The sequence below is a fragment of the Chelonoidis abingdonii genome, chromosome 22, assembly GCF_003597395.2.
Source record: "Chelonoidis abingdonii isolate Lonesome George chromosome 22, CheloAbing_2.0, whole genome shotgun sequence".
Classification (NCBI taxonomy): domain Eukaryota; kingdom Metazoa; phylum Chordata; order Testudines; family Testudinidae; genus Chelonoidis; species Chelonoidis abingdonii.
Genome location: NC_133790.1, coordinates 21,786,366 through 21,807,777, shown reverse-complemented (window position 1 = coordinate 21,807,777; position 21,412 = coordinate 21,786,366). Strand labels below are relative to the sequence as shown.

The 21,412-nt window shown below is 45.9% G+C and overlaps 1 protein-coding gene across 1 annotated transcript in view; it reads right to left on the bottom strand.

Moving 5' to 3' along the window:
* Positions 1-381: 381 nt before the first annotated feature.
* The window catches only part of RSPH14 (radial spoke head 14 homolog), a 193,736-nt gene continuing 172,705 nt past the window's right edge, over positions 382-21,412 (bottom strand). The window contains exons 4-7 of the mRNA XM_032801306.2: positions 7,846-8,071; positions 4,229-4,365; positions 2,159-3,114; positions 382-2,120 (exon numbers count right to left, since the gene is read on the bottom strand). Of these exons, the coding sequence (XP_032657197.1) occupies positions 2,876-3,114; positions 4,229-4,365; positions 7,846-8,071 (602 nt within the window). The 3' untranslated portion in view covers positions 382-2,120; positions 2,159-2,875. The remainder of the gene's footprint in view (positions 2,121-2,158; positions 3,115-4,228; positions 4,366-7,845; positions 8,072-21,412) is intronic.

Sequence of the window (21,412 nt, the reverse complement as noted above, 5' to 3'; positions counted from 1 at the left end):
GAGCTCACCTGTTCCACCAGCCTGGGCTCCCTTACACTGTCCTGCCGAGCCAGGCCCTCAAGTCTCCTCCAGCACACACAGGTAGGGACACCCCCAGCTGCAGAAAGACAGACGCTGGAATGAGCTCTGCATGGGTAGGCTTCAGATAGGGAATTTCCCAGCACTCCAGTGCACACCCCCTCTGGAGTGTAAACCCAAAATTGTATCATCCTGCGCCGCACAGAGAACTGTACAGCGTACGCTCATGACATTCACTCCCTCCCGCAGTGTGGAGGAAGATCTGCACAGCTTTTTATCCCCCAGTTATGAATTCCACAAACTGGTTTCAGAGAAAACAAAAGCAAGTTTATTAACTACAAAAATAGATTTCAAGTGACTATAAGGGTTAGCAAACAGATCAAAGCAGATTACCCAGCAAATGAAACAAACATGCAAGTTAAACTTAATACTAAAGAAACTGGTTACAAGTAGTACTTTCTCACCCTAAATGTTGTTTTAGACAGATTGCAGAGGTTTTTGCAGGGAAACTGCTCTTTCTTGCAGCTTAAAATTCCAGGTAGTTCTCTCTCCACCCTGGACTCAGCTCTTCCCCTGCAGCCTTGTCTTTGTTTCTTAGATGTTCACAGCAGTCATCCTGGGTGGGGATTCGGTGAAGAAGAAATGCTCATTATGTCACTCCCCTGCCTTAAATAGGTTTTATATATGGCTGGAATCCTTTGATTTTACAGTGTGGTCCATCCCCCCCGTGGAAAAATACTGGTATTCTATCATGGAGTCCAGTACCAGGTGACATGATCACATGACCCTGTAGTGTCAAAGCACACATGAGTCAAAGGCTATTTATAGCATCCCAGGAAGGTAAGAGATTAGCATCTTCAAAGATCTATTGTTCTTGCTAATGGTCCATTGACTGGTCCCCAGCTAATCAACCAGACTGATTGCATTCTGTTTGGCGGGTGTTCCCCAGGTGCAAACACTTTTGTAGTACAGATGTATAGTCAATATTCCTAACTTTAGATACAAAAATGATACATGCATACAAATAGGATGATCATATTCAGTAAATCATAACCTTTCCAATGGTGTCTCACAAGACCCCTCTTGCAAAAAATACATCTCAGATATGCTATAATCACATTATAACAAAATTTCTATGAAGAATTTGGGGCATAGATGGGCAGGAATGTCTTGCATGCTTTGAGAACTGCTCAAAGCCTAAGGTTGATATGTTGTCTGGATTCCTGTGGGGACCAGGAGCCTCAGGCTATCTGGCCATCGAGATACCCCCAAGCTAGTAGGGAGGCATCTGTGATAAGTCTTTGTAGGTAGTACAGGAACAAAAGGGACCCCCACACATACTGTCTCTTTTCCCACCATGTGAGCAATGCCAGTATGTCTTGAGGAAGAGAGAGCTTCTTGTCTAGAGAGCTCCTGCTTGGGGCATAGATTGTCCATAACCAGATATGAAGACATTATAGATGCAGGAGTGACATAGGAGAATGCCATCATGTATGCCATCTATGAACCAAGCAGATCAGGCTGTAGGAGGAGGGCTGAAATTAAGCTGGCTGATGAGATCCTTCATGGCTAGGAATCAGTCCAAAGGTAAGTAGGCCCTTGCCATGAGTAAAGTTCAGGTCTGCTCTAACACACTGTATGGTTTTCAAGGGTGTCAGTATGAACTTGTCTAAATTGACTTGAAGTCCTACAGAATGAAAGAACTGAATGTGGCTGCGGTAATTGCCTGTATCTTTTGGTAGGACCAACCCGTGAGCAGCCAGTTGTCCAGGTAAGGAAATCTCAATCTCCCTTATCTGCGGCAGTCACCACAAAAACTTTTGTAGGTCTCTCAGTGGTTCCAACAGTACTAACAGGGAGTGCCCTGTACTGAAAGTGCTTCTGGACCACTGCGAAGCACAGGATGGGGCTAGCTGCAAAATTTGGATTGGATCTGGATTGTGGTGCTCCTCCCTCCAAAAGTGTGAAGTGAGTTTGGTTCTGGAGGGTTTATTCTGGACCATCTGTAATTTTGTACTGAAAAGTTGGGCTTTATCAGCTGAATAATGTCCAATTAGGTGTATCTATGTAACCTGCCCTCCTTCCCCTCTTCAGAAAATGGACTGAACTATCAAGACAGATTTAGGCTTCATCAAAGAACATCATGGAGATAATGGAACGCATGGAGTCTTCAGAAGATGCATATTGCCATAGTGGATGGTAGTCTCCACTCAAGAGATGTCACAGAAAAATCACCTGGAGAAGCATAAGCAGTCAAAGAGTTCCAGGATTGGGCAGTCCCTGCAGAAGATGCTAAGGGGCTCTGAAGGTGTGACATCTTTCAGGGAATGTTAGGGTGTTCCAAGATAGGTTGATTCCCTTTGGCTTATGCCAAGGAGCTCAATGAGAGGGAATGAGGGGTTGGTCTCCTTCACAAAATGCTACTGAGCTCTGGGAAAAATGAACCCCTGAGAAGGTTTCAAATTCTAGAATGCTTGTTTCCAATTTGAGGGATGGCAACATTGCATGCAATTCACTTTGGTGCCTTGTAGAAGACAGAGAAGGTACAAGGTGGAATGTAACCCCCAGCTATAGCACCTTCACTTATCACAGGTAAAAGATAGTTGCACAGAATGGCCATGCTGGAGTAATAAAGTAAATATTTCAGGGACTCCCTGTGCCCTATTCTAACCCCAAGACCACACTGTTCCCTGTAGATTTCTACATGCAGAAATACTGAGGAGCAGTTGTAGCTGAAGTAGAACTCTTCACATGCTAGAACAGGTAGGGATTTAATACAGAACATTTAAGAAAAAATCTGGGTCACACAATCTGCAAGGGGTTTGCTGATATTTTATTGCTTTATGATGCCCTGGGTTTAAGGTTTCCACTCGATGACTTTGATGGCAATTTTTGCTGCTCTGCTTACAGCCTCACTGGAGTCATTCAGCTGCCCTTGAAAGAGGTCCACATGGTTCAGTAGTGTCTTGCGACCCTCAGGTGCCTCAGACAGCATGGTCAGGGTTTTGATTGCATTCAAGCGTACTTTGCTGGTTTCATCATCAACCAGCTTCAGTAAAGGTGGAATGGCATCTGCACTAAGGGCTGCATATTTCCCTGAGCAAAAAATAATTGGATTTCAAATCTGTTATTGAATATAATAAAATAACCACTTAACAAGCACGAACCTGTTAATAAACCATGACCACACACTAGAAAGGGAGCTAGCTCTATCTCCAGCTCTGGTTGTAGATTTTGAACACTTCAATATTTGATACTGCTGACAGCTGTGGGTTTTGGTTCAGCCCATCTCTATTAGAGACCACAATAAACCTCCATTTTTTATTCTTAAGAGAGCAATCCCACTACTTAAGTTAACTCCCCCTACTTTCCGTTTTATTTATTTTACTCTTAAAAGAATCACTTAGATCTCAAGAGCCACCATATGATAAGAAAAAATTTCTCAGGGCAAATGTCCTCCGGAGCACCCTACATTTCTTTTCTTTTCTAAGACATTCTGAGTAAATACTTAGATCCACTCCTGTGTCATCTTCCAGAGCAAGGGGGGCTTTTGCAGAGGAGGATTGAAACACAATTACTGTTATTAAGGATTCTTGTATGTTCAATTACAAGTTCAGCACACTGAAAAGTTACCCGTTAGTGTTTTCAAAGTCATGTATCTGACTTTGATGATAACTCCTCCACTCCCCGGTAGTGGGGAAAATGGTACCTTCTGAACACTACAGGAAAGTAATGGAAAACTTAGGCACTCCTGCTCTCAGCTAAGGATTGCAGGTTCAAAGCATTCCCAGGGCAGTTGCTGTTGTGGGACTCTGACCTGAACTTAAGGCTTCCTCCTCTCCCTAGCAGCACCTTTCAGGGAGGGTGGTGCTATAACCATTACTTGCCCTCTGCCAGAAAGAATCTTCCCCAGCCACAGGTAGGTCTGACATACATTTCCCGGAGCCAGTGGAGGTGATCAAACCAACTATATTGCAATACCTAGACACTATGGGTGAACAAAGTAGCTGAGGGACAGACTTAATGAAGTGTCCTGTTTTTGCTAGTTTCTGCAACAAGTTTAGCATTTATCTGAACCTAGATTTTTTTAATGTATCTAAGAAAGTTATGAAATAAAACTGCCAGCTGATCAAATAGCACTAGTCTGATAGCGGAATGAGAAATGCTCTGCTTTACAGGAAGTATCCCCAGCAGGAGCTGCTTCTCTCACCTTGGGTCGTAATGGTGGCATACATCAGTGCTCCTGCTGCATTAGCTCGGACCTCAGGATCTGAATCCTCCAACAGGCTGATCAGCACTGGGATAACCTCTTCATCCCACACAATATTTTTTCCTTCCAGAGGGACACTGAGGAAGAGAGAAGGTTAACGTGCTTTCTTGAACCTATGTCAACAATCAGTACAACTGACTACAGCCACCTACCATTTCCTCCCTTCATTTCATGACAAGAATGCTGATGCAGAATTCTCTTCTGTTCTGTTTGGAGCCAGATTATTCTGAATGTTAGCGGGCACTTTAAACACCCATGCCAGAGTTACAAATCGGACAAGGGAGAGGTCAGTTTGTGGCAGAGTGGTTACTGTTGAAACTACATGCTCAGTGCATAGGAAAGATAGGAAATATGGCAAGAGACCACCCTGGCTTAAGCAGGAAAGCTTCAGTGATTTGAAACTCAAAAAAGAGTCCAACATAAAGTGAAAATTAAGTCAAATTACAAAGGGTGAATATAAACAAATTACACAAGTAAGTAGGGAAAAATTAGGAAGGCCAAGGCACAAAACAAGATTAAACAAGCTAGAGGCATAAAGGATAACAAGAAAACATTCTACATATATATTAGAAGCAAAAGGAAGACCAAAGACAGAGTAAGCCTGTTACGCAATGGGGGTGGGGTGGGAGGGAACAATAACAGAAAATGTGGAAATGGCATAAGTGTTAAATGACATTTTTGTTTCAGTTTTCACCAAAAAGGTTGGCAGTGATTGGACATCTAACATAGCAAATGCCAGTGAAAATGAGAAGGCTCAGAGGCTAAAATACGTCACCAGGGCCTGATGAAATGCATCCTGGAATACTCAAGGAGCTGTCTGAGGAGATATCTGAGCCATTAGCAATTATCTTTGAAAAGTCATGGAAGACGGGAAAGATTCCATAAGACTGGAAAAGGGCAAATATCATGCCCATCTATAAAAAGGGAAATAAGGACAATCGGGGGAATTACCGACCAGGCAGCTTAACTTCTGTACCCGGAAAGATAATGGAGCACGTAATTAGGCAATCAATGTGTAAATATCTAGATGATAATAAGGTGATAAGTAACAGTCAGCATGGATTTGTCAAGAACAAATCATGTTAAACCAACCTGATAGCTTTCTTTGACAGGGTAACAAGCCTTGTGGATGGGGGGAAGCTGTAGATGTGGTGTATCTTGATGTTAGTGAAGCTTTTGATACTGTGTCGCATGACCTTCTCATAAACAAACTAGGGAAATGCAGTCTAGATGGAATTACTATAAGATGGGGGCATAACTGGTTGGAACACTGTTCCCAGAGAGTAGTTATCAGTGGTTCACAGTCAAGCTAAAAGGGCATATCAAGTGGGTTCCTCAAGGATCAGTTCTGGGTCCAGTTCTGTTCAATATCTTCATCAGTGATTTAAAGAACGGCATAGAGAGTACACTTATAAAGTTTGCGGACGGGGTTGCAAGTGCTTTGTCAGATAGGATTAAAATTGAAAATGATCTTGAGAAATGGTCTGAAGTAAATAGGATGAAATTCAATAAAGATAAATGCAAAGTACTTCACTTAGGAAGAAACAATCAGTTGCACACATACAAAATGGGAAATGACTGCCTAGGATGTAGTACTGTGGACAGGGATCTGGGGGTCATAGTGGATCACAAGCTAAATATGAGTGAACAGTGTAACATTACGGGGGGGGGGGGAAAGCAACATCAATCTGGGATGTATTAGCAGGAATGCTGTAAGCAAGACACGAGAAGTAATGCATCAGCTTTACTCTGCGCTGATTAGGCCTCAACTGGAGTATTGTGTCCAGTTCTGGGTGCCACATTTCAGGAAAGATGTGGACAGATTGGAGAAAAATTTTGTTGCTCTCCTCTGGACTATTACAGTTCTAGAAAACATGACCTATAAGGGGAGATTTAAAACATTGGGTCTGGAGAAGAGGGGGAGGGGGGGGCATAACAGTTTAAGTACATAAAAGGTTGTTACAAGGAGGAGGGAGAAAAAAATTCTCATTAACCTCTGAGGATAGGACAAGAAGCAGTGGCCTTAAATTGCAAAAAGGGCCTTTTAGGTTGGACATTAGGAAAAACTTCCGGTCAGGGTGGTGAAGCACTGGGATAAATTGCCTAGGAAGGTTGTGGAATCTCCATCATTGGAGATTTTTAAGAGCAAGTTAGACAAATATCTGTCAGGGATGGTCTAGATAATACTTAGTCCTGCCATGAGTGCAGGGGATTGGACTAGATGACCTCTAAAGGTCCCTTCCAGTCCTATGATTCTATATAGTAGTATAGCTCATTGAGGTATTCTGGTGATACTAACAGTGAGCACTGGGGTTGGGATACTGTGATACTAACAGTGAGCACAGAAGCCAAGTGTTCATATTATCTAATACTCTAAATGTTAAATGTGGTGCCTCACAAATAACATAAAATACAAAGTCCTTGCCTTGATGCAGGCTTGTAGCTGAACTCTTGGGTTTGACTCATTAAAAACTCTTACTGGTGTACAGGTCTGGCGCATCTTAGGCACATTTAACACCCATGATTTCCACTTTACGCGGTTGGCAAAAACAAGAAAAAACAACAAAAAAGAAAAAATAACAATTTAAATATTGTTTCTCTGTAGTGCGGGCGATTCTGCCTGCCATTACACTCAATGTAATTTTGACTATATGCGATTTTCGCTTTATGCGCTGACTGCGGAACATAACCCCAGAGTAAGATGAGACCTGTACTCTGTGAATGATGAATTTAAGTTAAATAAAGAGCCACAGAATGGTTCTGAGTGCACAGATCTCATTTCTTTAAGAGGCTGTGCCATACTGTAGCTCCCAATTCAGCATGTGTTTGGGCTGAACGTAGCATGGTAGTTTTCATAAACGATGCCATTTCCATGGAAGATTATTATATTGAATTGTATTATACCATAGTGACCAAATATGTTATCCTTCACCATACTGCATGGTTTTATTAACAACAACTTGCATTTATATTGTATATTTTACTCCAAAGATTGTGAAATGCTTTACCGACTTAACTAACTGATATACAAAGTATACACGGGGAAATGCAGCCACTCTAGGATAAAATATAGCAACTATTTAACTGAACATTGGAACAAATATGACACAAAGTTTATAACAGGAGATGAAGAATGCTGTACCCAACTGAAAATTTAGGTAGGCAAAAAATAATTAGTTTATTCTAACATTCCTCCTTTTGCAAAAAGTTGTTATGGGATTGACTAGTGATCACAAATTATCAGGATTTTGGTTCTATCCTGTCTCATATACAAAATGGTACTTCCAGCAGTGCTGCACTGCTTAGCACCATGCAGGGGCATTAGCTCACTACTAACATGAGTGGCAGGGGTGGGAGGGAACAGTGCCATCTACTGAATCGCCAACACCAGAGCAGCTAAGTCCATGTACACATTTAGCCTGATGTTACTTTGCAAAGTGACATGTGACAAGTTTAAAGTGTAAGGTGGTACAACTGCAAATTAGTGCCCAGGACTCAATCAGTAGACAGATACTGTCTTGGAACAACACATGTGCATACTCCTTTCTTTCCCTTACCTAATTCCCAAAAGGGCACGGGCAGCTTTGCTCCTGATGGCCACTGATGGATGAGTGAGCTTTTCCTTCAGAATGGGAACAGCGCCTGTTGCTAGAGCTTCAAAAGCCTCTACACACAGGCAGCCAGAGAGTGTGTCCAGTATCAACTCTTGGATTTCATCCAGCTCAGTTTTCAGTTTAAGAACAAGTGAAGAAATCAAATTGCTTTCCACTATGCCAACAGCACCTGCAGGCAGAGATAGAAAGGAAACTTGGACTGAAAGTGCTAAGGCATTTAATGCTTCAATCAACATTTTGAAATTTGCTACCACAATTAAAATGACCCAGCTATTTCTGTCCCCACAATAGTGTGAGTTTGAGAGAGATGGAGACTATTGTAACAGTAGACACTTTACCAGCACTCCTCCAACATTTCCCCAGGATTTATTTGGCAAATTTCACCTCCATTTGCAAACTCTAAGTAGTTTATAGTTTTCTCAAATGTATTCTCTTGCAGAGTCATTCCCTTCAACCTTATTCTGTCCAGTGTCATTTTTTTAAGAGAGGCAACAAATTATCTACTGCCACAGCGCATGCCTGTTCCTACAATGATATCAACCCAGGCAAGGCTCAAGTTACAGTTGCTCTGATGTTCCCAATATCCACAAGTGCAATATTTGTCCCTATAATAACTCCTGCTGAGAGATTACAGGGGTGGAATAGCTGTGTGCTCCCTTACACCATTCCTTGCAATAATTTATACTGGGAGAAACAGGGGGCTTTGAGCTTCCCAGCAGTCAGCACTTCACTATTTCCTAGTGTCATAAACAGATAGTTAAGGGTTAATGCCTCTTTTACCTGTAAAGGGTTAAGAAGCTCAGTGAACCTGGCTGACACCTGACCAGAAGACCAATAAGGGGACAAGATACTTTCAAATCTTGGTGGAGGAAAGTCTTTTTTGTGCTTTTTGTTTTGGGTGTGTTTGCTCTTGGGACTAAGAGGGACCAGATGTCAATCCAGGCTCTCCAAATCTTTCTGAATCAGTCTCATGTTTCAAAATTGTAAGTAACAGCCAGGCAAGGTGGATTAATTTTATTTTTGTTTTCTCAGCTTGTAAATGTTCCTTTTTTCACTGAGAAACTTTTTACCTCTGCTTGCTGTAACTTTGAACCTAAGGCTAGAGGTGGTTCCTCTGGGCTATATGAATCTGATTAACCTGTAAAGTATTTTCCATCCTGATTTTACAGAGATGATTTTTTTACTTTTGTTTAATTAAAAGCTTTCTTTTTAAGGATCGGATTGATTTTTCCTTGTTTTAAGATCCAAGGGGATTGGATTTGGATTCACCAGGGATTAGTGGGGGGAAAGGAGAGGGGATGGCTAATTTCTCCTTGTTTTAAGATCCAAGGGATTTGGATCAGTGTTCACCAGGGAATTGGTGAAGCCTCTCAAGGCTGCCCAGGGAGGGGAAGGTTTTGGGGGGGACAAGAAGTGATCCAGACATTGAAATTTCTGGATGGTGGCAGAGTTACCAGATCTAAGCTAGTAATTAAACTTAGAAGTGTCCATGCAGGTCCCCATATCTGTACCCTGAAGTTCAGAGTGGGGAAGGAACCTTGACACCTAGAAAGAATAATCTTGCTGGGCTACAGCACAGCTGTGATCTGCCCAGCAAGCCAGTTGTCTGCAAGGGCTGAGTGGCTTACTCTTAAGCGTTCCATTTCTTAGACAATAGTAAGCCAACATTGAAACAGCATTGCCATGGAAAAGTGAAAGCAGAAGAGAACACATTGTCCACCAGCAACTATGTGGAAACAAAATCCTCAGCGTCTGGTTGCTAAGACAATTCTTTGGTTACTAAGAGAAAAGTGGCTCCATTTGAATTGATTAATATGTAGTTGAACAAAGAAGTTCAGTGTATGAGAAGCAACAAGGCTACTTAAAAGCAATCGCCGTATTCAGGGATAAATGGATCTTTCCCCCAAGTATAACTAGAAAAGGATTTCAGTGACCTTTTGGTAACCCATGGGAAAAATTCCCTCAGTTCAACCCTAAGAGTATGGCCCTTTATTCATGTATAGAACAGAATAACCTCTACTCTACTTCTGAGGTCTTGCTGACATTGAGTAATTTCATATGTCATTAGCTTGCTGGGCTTTACTCTCCTAATGCAGAAGAAGCCGTGACAGTGATGTTATTAAAGCTTTTGCTACCTTTGCAAGCCAGTTGAGTACAAAAACCATCAAGTTGGAAAAAATGAACATTGGAATCACAAAAATTATGTTGAAGGCTACAAATAAGTGATATTTTAAGCTGAGCACTGTGTATGATGACAGGACAGTGATGTAGGGAGAGCATATACATGTCTTCTGTAATGCCATAGATCAGTGTGACTGCACTGGGGAGTCATGTTGCCAAGGCATGATATTGTAATTAAGCATGATTTCCATTTTCCTTTCTTTAATCAATATTCTCTTTCTTTTTCAGGCATGAGGAGAAAGAAACTCATGACCAGATTCTGGCCCCATGTTCCATCCCATTTGTGTTGCTTTGACGGAACAAAAGGTTTCTCTAATGGGCCAGCTAGAGATTCTCCTCATGAAGGAAAAAAGTCTGCATCACTGACTCTCACTGACTTTTGGCTCCTTTGTCATAGCACTGTGTTGGGGAGGAGGGGGACTGGAAAACAGTGGGGATTTAGCAGGGAGTGCTTTGTGTGCCAAGAACCCCTGGCTGGCAGCATGGTCCCTAGAGAACTGGTCCTGCAGGAATAACTGCGAGCAGGCTAAATTATAACCTGGGGCTAACCTACCCATATTTCCCCCACTGGTCTGATCCCAAGAATCTGCCTCCACATGTTTTGAAGGTCTTTGGAAGTAAGTTGTGTAGAGAGAGAGAGAAACTTTCAAAAAACCACCCTTTAAAACTGCTCCCATAGTTGTTGATGAGGAAAATCTCCCCATAAGCCCACTGGCACTTGAGACTAGGATAGCCAAAAACTTCCTACTATTTGCAAATGTAGGTCTGCTGTGCAAATAATTGTATGTGCAAAATTGGGGGTTTCAATGTCAGAGGAGGATTTGACCTGCAAGCAGATGGTTCCTGCAGCATCCATCTACTTCCTGTAGAGCTGCTGTGATAGCTACTCTGTGATATTTTCAAACAGAAAGCACATTTGACCAACTTGACCTTTAAAGTAATTTTATTCTTCCCTGATAAGATGGCATGCTGAATGCAAATGTAAAAATAAATAAAAATAGTGAGGAATGGAAGTTAAAAGCTCTACATTCCTCCTGCTTCCAGGCCTGGTGTGTAGTTTTCATCCACAGCCATATGCCCTTCCTCAGGCAAGGGTCATAATCTAGGCATTAACATTTCATAAGACAAATATGCTTCTCATATAGAACACTCATCTCTGGTATAAGCCAAGACAAGCAACCACTCGCTTTCATTTTCCTTCTGTCTGTTATTACTTTTCTCTTAACTCTTTTTCTCTCATGCCTATTTTCTGTTTGTGTTTGTCCATTCATCAACTCTTCTTAATCCCTTTTTGCCAAATATTTGCCATGCATCTCTTTCTGCCTCATGCTAGCCCAGCATCTTTTCTTGCCTGTTTCTGTCTTTCGCACGTCTTCCTTCTTGAATACTAGACTAGCACTCTTGCTATCTCCACTACCATTTCTCTTCCTGCACCCATACATATGTGTCTCTTGCTGCATATCAAAATTAATGGCCCATGTCTCTGTGTTTGCATCCTTCACCTCACATCTTTTCATGTGGCATTGATCTATTTCACTGTTTGCCCCATTTTCATTGGCTTTTGAGTTTGTTTCTGCCAGTTAATGTTTATTGATCTTCTTTGCCGCAGTCATCTTTAATCAACTGCATTTTTCCTCTTCATGTCTTACCATTGGTGGAGGCCCTTGCTATTGAGGCTCTGAGTGCAAAATGTGTGTCACATCCAGCCATCTTGTCTCCTTTTGTTACAATGAGTTGGCTAGGGTTGTACAGAGCATCTTACATAGTGCCAGTAGTGGGCTTGGTGCTTGACAAACAAAGTAGGAACACAGGGGCTCTCCCTAAAAGAATCTACAATCTGCTGAAAGAGGCTGCTTGCTGGACTGTAACAAGAAACAATGACTGAGTTGAGGACTCTCAGCAAGTTCCATGAATAGTAACACTTAAGGTTTGTGACAGAATGCACCCGTGTCCACACCCTACACACTATTGTAATAATCTTTGTACAAAGTATGCTTGTGACATATAATTTGAAAACATATAACTTGCTGGTCATTATTGTTCTGATAGAACGTGTGTGGCAACATTGTAGGCGAAATAAGATTATAGTGTATGGTGGTGGTAACACATGTTCCAAACGGAGGTTGGCAAAGTCATCAAGCAGGAAAGGAAATAAAAGACGCTCCAACAGGTGAGGAAAAGCAGCAGGAAACATCCTTCCCTATAAACTCTGTTTTCTGAATCTTATCTGGAAATGTTTTCCAAGAGAGGGATTGACATTGTAAAAAGGAGGGTCAAACACCCCAAGGGACCCCCCTTTTCTCTCTCTCTGCCTTTCGATTCACTGCACCAGAAGAGACAAAGAAAGCAGCCTTTGAACTAGAGACAGGGTCCTGATCTAAAGTTGTTCAGTAAGACTGCTGAAAACTTGTGGTGAGAAATTTTGCTTTGAATTTAATATAGTTTAAGTTAGGCACCAGTTGTGTTTTATCTTTATTTTTCTTGTAACCATTTTTTACTTTTATGCCTCATTACTTGTACTCACTCAATCTCTCTCTTGTGGTTAATAAACTTGTTCTATTGTTTTATCTAAGCCAGTGTGTTTAAACAGAAATGTTTGGGAAACTCCATTTGGAGTAAAAGTGTATGAGTTCTGTTAAGTGAAGATTTTATATGAATTTATATTGTTCACCAGACATACATTTCTAGTGGGAAATCTAAGACTGAGAGTGTGTTGGGAGTCACCCTGAAGCATAACCAATGCTGGTAAGAGCCAAGGTGTGGCTGGCTGGCTGCAGCACATGCAGACATAGCTAGGAGTGACCTACATGCTGGAGGCTGATCCTGAGCAGTCAAGACTGGAGGTTACAGCAGCAAAGGATTGTAAAGGGCAGGGTTAGAAGGCATGGTTGACACAAGCCACTCATTAGTGTGGATTGTACCCTGGACACATCACAGGGACATCTAAGGCTATGTGAAAGTGGTATAAAATGTAACTTGCTGTCATTGCAATTTTGTCATTAACTTTAGTATTGATCCATTTTCCCCTGAGAACTTGAAAATGTGGCCCAAGGGAAAAATGCCTCTTATTTCCACACTCATCTTCTCCCTCTCACAACCCTCTGACTAGTCCCATCCTCCTCTTTCCTGTCACTTTTTAAAAAATAGACTCAAAGTGGAGTTGCCATTTCATTGTGTTCTCTGTCAGACTGGAGGACAAAGTTTTAAGTGTTTTATGAAATTTTGCAGGGGACACAAACCCATAAGTTTTTTTAAATTTCTTAAGCAATTACACTACATTATTGATTACAAACGTCTTTTTTAAAATCAAAGCCACTTTAAAAGTGTCCTTTTTAATGAGAAGCAAATGTTTGAAAAGTTCTGGTTAGTAAATATTGTACAGTGTGCAAGACTGTAGTTAAGTTAAAGAAATTGGCTTTATCTCACAGATTTCTATTTTACATGTTAACATGAGGCATTGAGTTGAGATTTCTAGATATTTACTTGCAGTCCTCAATAGACTCTCATTGCAGTAAAGGACAGAAAACTCAGAGGAAACAGAACCGGATCTGATTCAACTTTTAAACTGCAACAGTCAGCATAGCAGCCATGTTCAGAACATAGTAACTGAGAGACGGTCCATCACGGAAGGCCACTAGCTGCTGGAAGCATAAACATGCATCTGTAATAAGTCTCAAACTTAGTAGCATCTCTTTTGTGTGTCCTATAGAGTCAGTAAGCCTTATTCATAACTGCAACATCACGTTTATGAAATCACCAGCATTCTAGATTAGGAACAACCTATTTTCAGGGCAGTTGTGTGACCAGCAGCATAGATTAAATGTATGCAGTACCTCAGTGCTTCTCCAGTATTTCCTTTCTGCAGGCCAGTTTGTAAAGCAGCGATCTTCTCTGTGCTCCTCCCATCACAACACCCCGATCCCCCACTTTGCAGTTCTCAAAATGTTTCATTCATTGGATTACTTGGAAGAATTGACCACTGGTGGTCCATAAAACACAGTTTGAAAGTCCCATAGTAGCTAATATAAAAGACGGTTACTCACCTTTGTAACTGTTGTTCTTCGAGATGTGTTGCTCATATTCATTCCAAGTAGGTGTGCGCGCGCCACGTGCACGTTCGTCGGAAGAATTTTCCCCTAGCAACACCCGGCGGGTCGGCAGGCGCCCCCTGGCGTGGCGCCTTTGCGGCAGTATATATTGCCCTGCGACCGGCGTCCTCAGTTCCTTCTTGCCGGCTACTCCGACAGTGGGAAGGAGGGCGGGTTGGAATGAATTGAGCAACACATCTCGAGAACAACTTTTTTTTTTTTTTTTTTTTTTTTACAAAGGTGCAAGTAACCGTCTTTTTTCTTCTCGAGTGCTTGCTCATCATTCATTCCAAGTAGGTGAATCCAAGCCTTACCTAGTCGGTGGGGTCGGGAGTTGGAGACTGTTGAATACAGAACAGCCAAGCAAGAGCGCCATGCGTCCCGGGACCTTGCTGCACCAAGGCAGTAATGGCAGAAAAAGTGTGCAACTGACGACGCACGGGCTGCACACATATGTCTTGGTATAGGCACACGGGCCGAGGAAGGCAATCGAGGACGCTTGCGCTCTGCGTGGATATGAGCGGTAACTCCCCTGGAGAGTAGTGAGCCAAGCATAGCATGTTTTGGATGCAGGCCGTCACCCAGGATGATATTGTTTGCGATGAGACAGGGTGACCCTTCATCTCTGTCTGCGACGGCAACGAATAGTTGGAGGTCTTTCGGAAGGGCGGGTGCGGTCAATGTAAAACGCACGCCCGACGAACATCGAGTGAATGCAAGCTCTGCTCTCTGCGAGACGCATGAGGTTTGGGTAAAACACTGGAAGGAAAATGTCCTGGTTAGGTGGAATGGGAAGACCACTTGGGCAGAAAGCCGGATTGCGGACGGAGTTGCACTTGTCTTTATGGAATATCGTGTATGGCTGCGTCCGCCACCAGAGCGCGAAGCTCTGAACTCTCCTGGCCGATGTAATTGGGCCACAAGGAACGCCACCTTCCACGGATAGGTACAGGAGAGAGGCAGTTGCCAAGAGTTCGAAAGGAGGGGCCATTAGTTTCGAAGAACCCAGATTGAGGTCCCCAGGAGGGGGCGGGATAGCGACCTGGGGATACAGGCGCTCCAGGCCCTTGAGAACCTTCGAAGACCATAGGGTGAGAGAAGGGAGGAAGAGCCTTCTCCTGAATGGAAGGAGGAAATGGCCGCTAGGACTGGACGCGGAGGGATGAGAGCGGCGAGGCCTTGTTGTTTAATGGTGCCATAGATTTCCAGTAGCACTTGGATGGGAACCCTGAGCTGGTGACAGTCCTCGTGATTGACACGCAGCAGGAAAACCTCTTCCATTTTGCAGGTAGGTGCCCTGGTTTGCAGGTTTCCTACTTCCAAGACGCCTTGCTGCACTGGGGTGGAACAGGCAGCTCTGCAGAGCCAGCCAGCCAGGACCACGCAGTCAGGTGGAGGGACCGGAGCGGGGTGGAGAAGCCTGCCGCGGTCTTGTGATATCAAGTCGGATGGACCGGCAGGGGAACCGACTGCTATGGACATGGTCGCAACAGCGTGGGGTACGCAGTGTTGGCGAGGCCACGCTGGGCGATGAGAATTAGTCGGGACTTGTCCCCTGCGTAGCTTTACGAGGACTTGTGCACAAGGGGAACGGCGGGAAGCATAGAGGAGGTGGTCGACCAAGTAGAGGAACGCGTCCGACAGAGAGCCGCGGTCGAGACGCGGAAGGAGCAGAAAGGGTGCACTTCCGGTTGGTGCGGGACGCGAAGAGGGTCGATTCGGGAAATCCCGACCGCTAGAAAAGAGAATGACTATGTCCGGACGAAGAGACCATCGTGGGGCTAGAAAGGACCTGCTGAGCCGGTCTGCCAACACAGTTCTGGACTCCTGGAAGAAAAGAGGCTTCCAGATCGATGGCCGTGGTTACACATAAATTCCCACAGCGTTATCGCTCCCTGACAAAGAGGGAGGAGAGCGCGTCCCCCCTGCTCTGTTATATAGTGCATCGCGGTGGTTTGTCCGTGAGCAATAAGAAGAACGGCTCGCAGGTGGAGGAAGAAAAGCCTGGCAGCGAGCGGACGGCCCTCAGCTCCCTGATGTTTAATGTGCAGCGACAGCTCCCGAGAGGACCAGAGGCCCTAGTGTCGAACGAGACCTCCATGTGATGCTACCCCAGCCCAGAGAGGATGCGTCCGTTGTTAAGGAATGGACGGCTGTCTGTGGGTGAACGGTAACCCCGCACACACCAGGCGGGATTTCGCCACCATCGGAGGGAGTGTAGGACGCTTTCTGTGAGTGTGACAACGATGGTCATGTTGTCCTTGCGTGGACGGTAAACCGAAGCTAACCATATTGCAGTGGGCGCAGGCGGAGTTATGGCATACTTGGTTACAAAAGTACAACGCTCGCCGCCATGTGCCTAAGAGGCTGAGACAGACCCTGCCGAGGTCGTGGGGTAAGCTAGCAGGCTGTCTATGATAGTGATAGTGCCTGGAAACGGCTGGTGGAAGTGAGGCTGTCGCGACCATAGAGTCAAGACGGCCTCTTGATGAATTCTATCCTGGGATGGTACCGAGGATGGGACTTGTCGAAATTTATCAGGAGCCCCTAGAGATTCGATAACAGGTCCCTGATAGATTGTCATTGTGCCGGCGAGACCTGAGCCTGGAGGCGACGCGAAACTCAGCAGTCGTCCAGTAAGGGAAGACACATATCCTCCTGGCCGACGGAGGCAACGGCCACTACTGCCATACATTTCGTGAAGACACGTGGGGCAGAGGACAGGCCAATGGTAGGACCGTGAATTGAAAAGTGCCGGTCCGCACCAACGAAAGCGGAGAAAGCGTCTGTGAGGCGGTAGATCGAAACGAAAGTACGCGTCCTTCATGTCGAGAGCAGCGAACAGTCCTCCCGGATCCCAAGGAAGGGATGATGGACCCCAAGGATACCATGCGGAATCGGTAACTTCCTTACGAAGGCGTTGAGTCTCGCGGAGGTCTAGGATGGGACGGAGACCTCCTTTCGACTTGGGGATTAAAAATAGCGGGAGTAAACCCTCGGCCTCTGAGGTCGTGAGGCACCTCTTCTATCGCTCCGAGTTCGAGAAGCGTGAGAGCCTCCTGCCAGAGGAGGTGCTCGTGAGAGGGTCCCTGAAGAGGGACGGGGAGGGTGGTGTGGAGGGTGAGGTGCGAAATCAACTGGAGATGGTACCAAACTCCACCGTGCGCAAAACCATTGGTCTGAAGTTATCCGGGTCCACGCCCGGAGGAAGGGAGAAAGGCGGTTGGGAAAAAGAAAAGAGATGTCCGGAAGGACTGGTGCTCTGCTCTCTGGCGCACCTTCAAAAAGTTTTGCTTCGGTCCCGCCGGTGGTTTGGCGGTACCCTCCGTGTTTTGCCCCCCCTGGGAACCGGACTGGCGTCGTCGGTTCACCCGTCCGCCCCAGCCTGTTGAAGTCTTGGCGGGGCGTGTGTGGGGATAAGGCGCTGAGGGTTGTGCTTCGAAAGACTCTCCGCTGGGTCTGCGGTGTGTGCACACCTGCCCAGGGAGCGCATTATTTATGGGTTATCTTTAAGGGCTTGCAGCCTTGGTCCTGTCTTCTCTTCAGAAGAGGCCTGCCCTTCAAAGGGAGGGTCTTGTATGTATGCTGCAGCTCCGGAGGTAAGCCGGACACTTGCAACCAGGAAATCCGTCTCATGGTAACGGCCGACGCGCGACGCGATGGTTTCTAGCTGCTGAGTCTGCGGACGTCGAGGCGCAGCCTGTAAGGCTGTCCTTGAGATCTCTTGCCCTTTCACGAGACTTTTGAACTCAGGGCGGGAGTCACCGGGACCAGTTCAGTAAAACTTGTCCATGGTCTGCCAGGTATTAAAATCATCATATCTGCCTAGCAGCGCTTGCTGTTGTTTGCGACACGTAACTGGAGACCCCAGCGGAGTAAATCTACGGCCCAGCCAGGTCCAATACGTTTAGGCCTCACGCATTTTGGGGCGGGGTGGGTTGGCCATGACGCTCCCTCTGCATATTTCAGGATTGAACGACCAGAGAGCATGGAGGAGGATGGGTGTACAGGTAGTCGTACCCCTTGGAGGGTACCATGTACTTTCTCTCCACGCCTCTGGCCGTCGGAGGAGGATCGATGCTGGGGCTGCCAAATAGACTCCGCTTTGGCCTGAATAGTTCGTATGAAGGCAAGGCGACCCTCGTTGGTGATCGGATGAGAGAATGTAGCATACCAGGATCCTCAACTCCGGTCACCCTCCTCCGCTTGTAGATTATTAATGCTCAAAGCCACACTCTGCGGAGGCAAATCTTGATGAAGCGCGAAGGTCAATAGGGGGCGGGCCAGAGGTCGAAGTGCCCGCCACTGCTCATCTGGGGAGGAGGAGGAGGAAAGACCGGGGACCCGCGGGGCTCCCCTGCAGGTTGTTTGATCCAGAGCATGGCTCGGTTCAAGGGGTGCCTCTGGTGTCCTGTGACTCGGCACAACATCGGTTGCCGGAGGAGGAACGCTGATGGTGGCCTCTGGCACTCGAAGCTGCACCAGCAGATCATCTGACTCGGCGGGAATAGGATCGCCTTGGCGCTTGATGGTACGCCCAAGCGTCCAGAAGGACCACTGCTGGGGCTGGTCCGGATCTTGGCCCACATCCCCATAGAGCACCTGTCTGGTCGCGAGGAGCCGCCGGAAGGTGCTCTGGAAGGCCAAAGCGGGGCAGACAACCCAATGACTGGTGCGAGTGACGGTCGGTTGCGGGGGTCGAACGTGCCGAGATCGAACCCGGTGCCGAGATCGGGACCGGGACCTACGACCAGCGCGGTGCCGGAGTCGACACCGGATCGGGTGCCGCCGACGGTATGATGGACTTCGTCGGAAACGGTGCGAGAGCCAGAGCGAGACGTGCTGAGCGTCGGCTCTGTATGATCGGGGACCTGGACCGGTTGGCCGCGAGTACGACCGGCGCCCGAGAGTAGGATCGGTGCCGGGACTGCGAGCGGCGTCGGGATGGCGAACACATGGCGTGAGCGGGATCGTGCCGAGATCTCGATCGGGAATCGGACCGGCGCCTATCCAGTGCTCCCAGAGATGGAGGTTGGAGCATCGCTGGCTTTCCCCATAGAGGGAAGCGCCCGCACTGCGGGGGACCGGGCGTGCCGGGGCTGAGGCAGGGAAGGCTCAGTGAGCGCTATCAGGGTCCCGCGCGACGTCGTGAAGGTTTTCTGCGTAGTCGGATTCGTGAGCTTGACCACGGCACGTGCCCGGGGAGCTATCAAGCACCGGACTCTCGACGGCCCTTTGCCGGCCGGAGTCGACGGTACGGGAAGCACCGTGCCGGGCAAGATAGTGGTGCGTGCGGAAAAGCACGAGGCTTTTCCTGGCTCGGACTGCGGTTCCGGAGGCGCGACCGAGGAGGAGCCTTCGCCTTCTTCGGCCGAGGTGAAAGCGAGCGCCGCCGGGCTGGGCTGCAGCTCAGACGAGGACTTATGTGCCGGGTGCTGTGCGGTACCAGCTCCGTCCCCGGTGCCGAAAGACGGTGGTTTCGGTGCCGGTGCGGTCGGTGCCGGACTGCCGGTCAGGGCGGCCTCATAAGGAGCTGCTTTAAACGGGGAGTCTCGCCCGTTTTTTGTCCGCGGTTTGAAGGACTTGCAGAATGCGGCACTTCTCCGTCAGATGGGATTCCCCAGGCACTTGAGGCAACGATCGTGGGGTCTCCCGGTTGCATCGGCCGACGACAGCCGAGCACTGCTTGAAGCCGGAGAGCCGGGCATCGAGCCTGGGTCCCGGAGCGGGCGAGGAGGAAGTATAACCTCAGCACTAACTATATACAACTACGTTAACAACTATACTTATAACTATTAACTATTAACAACTACCAAACAACACTAACTAACTAAAACTAATGTAGAAAGGGTGGAAACGCAGGGATGTGGAGGTCGCTAAGCGCACTCACGTTCCAACAGCACAGCGGCGGTAAAGCGGCCGGGTCGGCAGGGGCATATATACGGTGCCGCAAAGGCGCCACGCCAGGGGGCGCCTGCCGACCCGCCGGGTGTTGCTAGGGGAAAATTCTTCCGACGAACGTGCACGTGGCGCGCGCACACCTACTTGGAATGAATATGAGCAAGCACTCGAAGAAGAATTTTAAGATTGAGAATGCAGGGTCCTCCACTCTCCCCCAAAAGATATTTCAATGAGTACATAAAGGATAGCAGTATTCTTGGATTAAAATTTCCTTCAAGGATGTTTGGAGTGGTAAAGGGCTCATCTGTGTGCACCACTTCCAACATCTCACTAAATGTTCGATCCTCTTACTGAAGAGGCTCTATAGTCATCCCTTGAAATGTCAAACTGATTCTCTTTTAAATGAAGATCCAAATCTGATCTGTCTTACAGTAAAGTTGTCTTAGAAAGAAAGTCTGTCAGTGTCTCCAAGAATACTTAGAAAACAAAAATAATCTTTTGTCTGAAAGTTTTCAGCCAGGCAGAAAGGAATACACATTAGGGTTTCCACACTTAAAAAAAAAAAAAGATCCTGGATTACATTTTTACATAGCATTACACACTAGATCACACCAATGATCCATCAAATTCAGCATCCTATCACTGACAGTGGTCAGTACCAAATGCTTCAGGGAAGGGCCCAAAAAGCCTCTTGTGAAAAATTATGGAACATCTGTTTCTTCCCAGCCCTGTCAGTTAGTGGTTAGCTTATGCCCTGAAGCATGAGGATTTTATTTTTTTATGATACAAATTATCATCCTGTCTCATTTAAATCTGAATGTTCACCATCCATATAAATGTCTAAGATCTTAGCTTCAACTGTATATATTGGATGATCATAAATTAGGAAACATCTTGTAGTGTATGCAAAATTTAATTTATTTTGTTCAGAAGAAAAGTATCTGTAGGCCAAACAACATTGTCTGGGATAATTCACTTACTAATTGCAATGTGATCCTCACATGTTTATGAACTCCCTCCACTGAAGATCTTTTGTAAAAAACAACATGAAGGCAGGAAAAAGATCTGACATTTGTATTGCTTGCTCTGAAGATTGAGTTCAAATGAATTAAAGTATTCAGATAACTAATCCTCAGGATCTGTGCTCCAGCCATGTGCTGCAGTCAAGTTTCAGATGTGACAGATTACAAATCCCTCCTTGCGCCTCTGAGCAATAAGGGAGACATACAAATATAGAGTAAGAGCAAAGTGACTCATAAAACACCCTGCCATAAAAGGCTCTGATGACATCATTGCTTCCACAAACACCTGGCATGATTTATTTAAGTTGTTTACAGAAA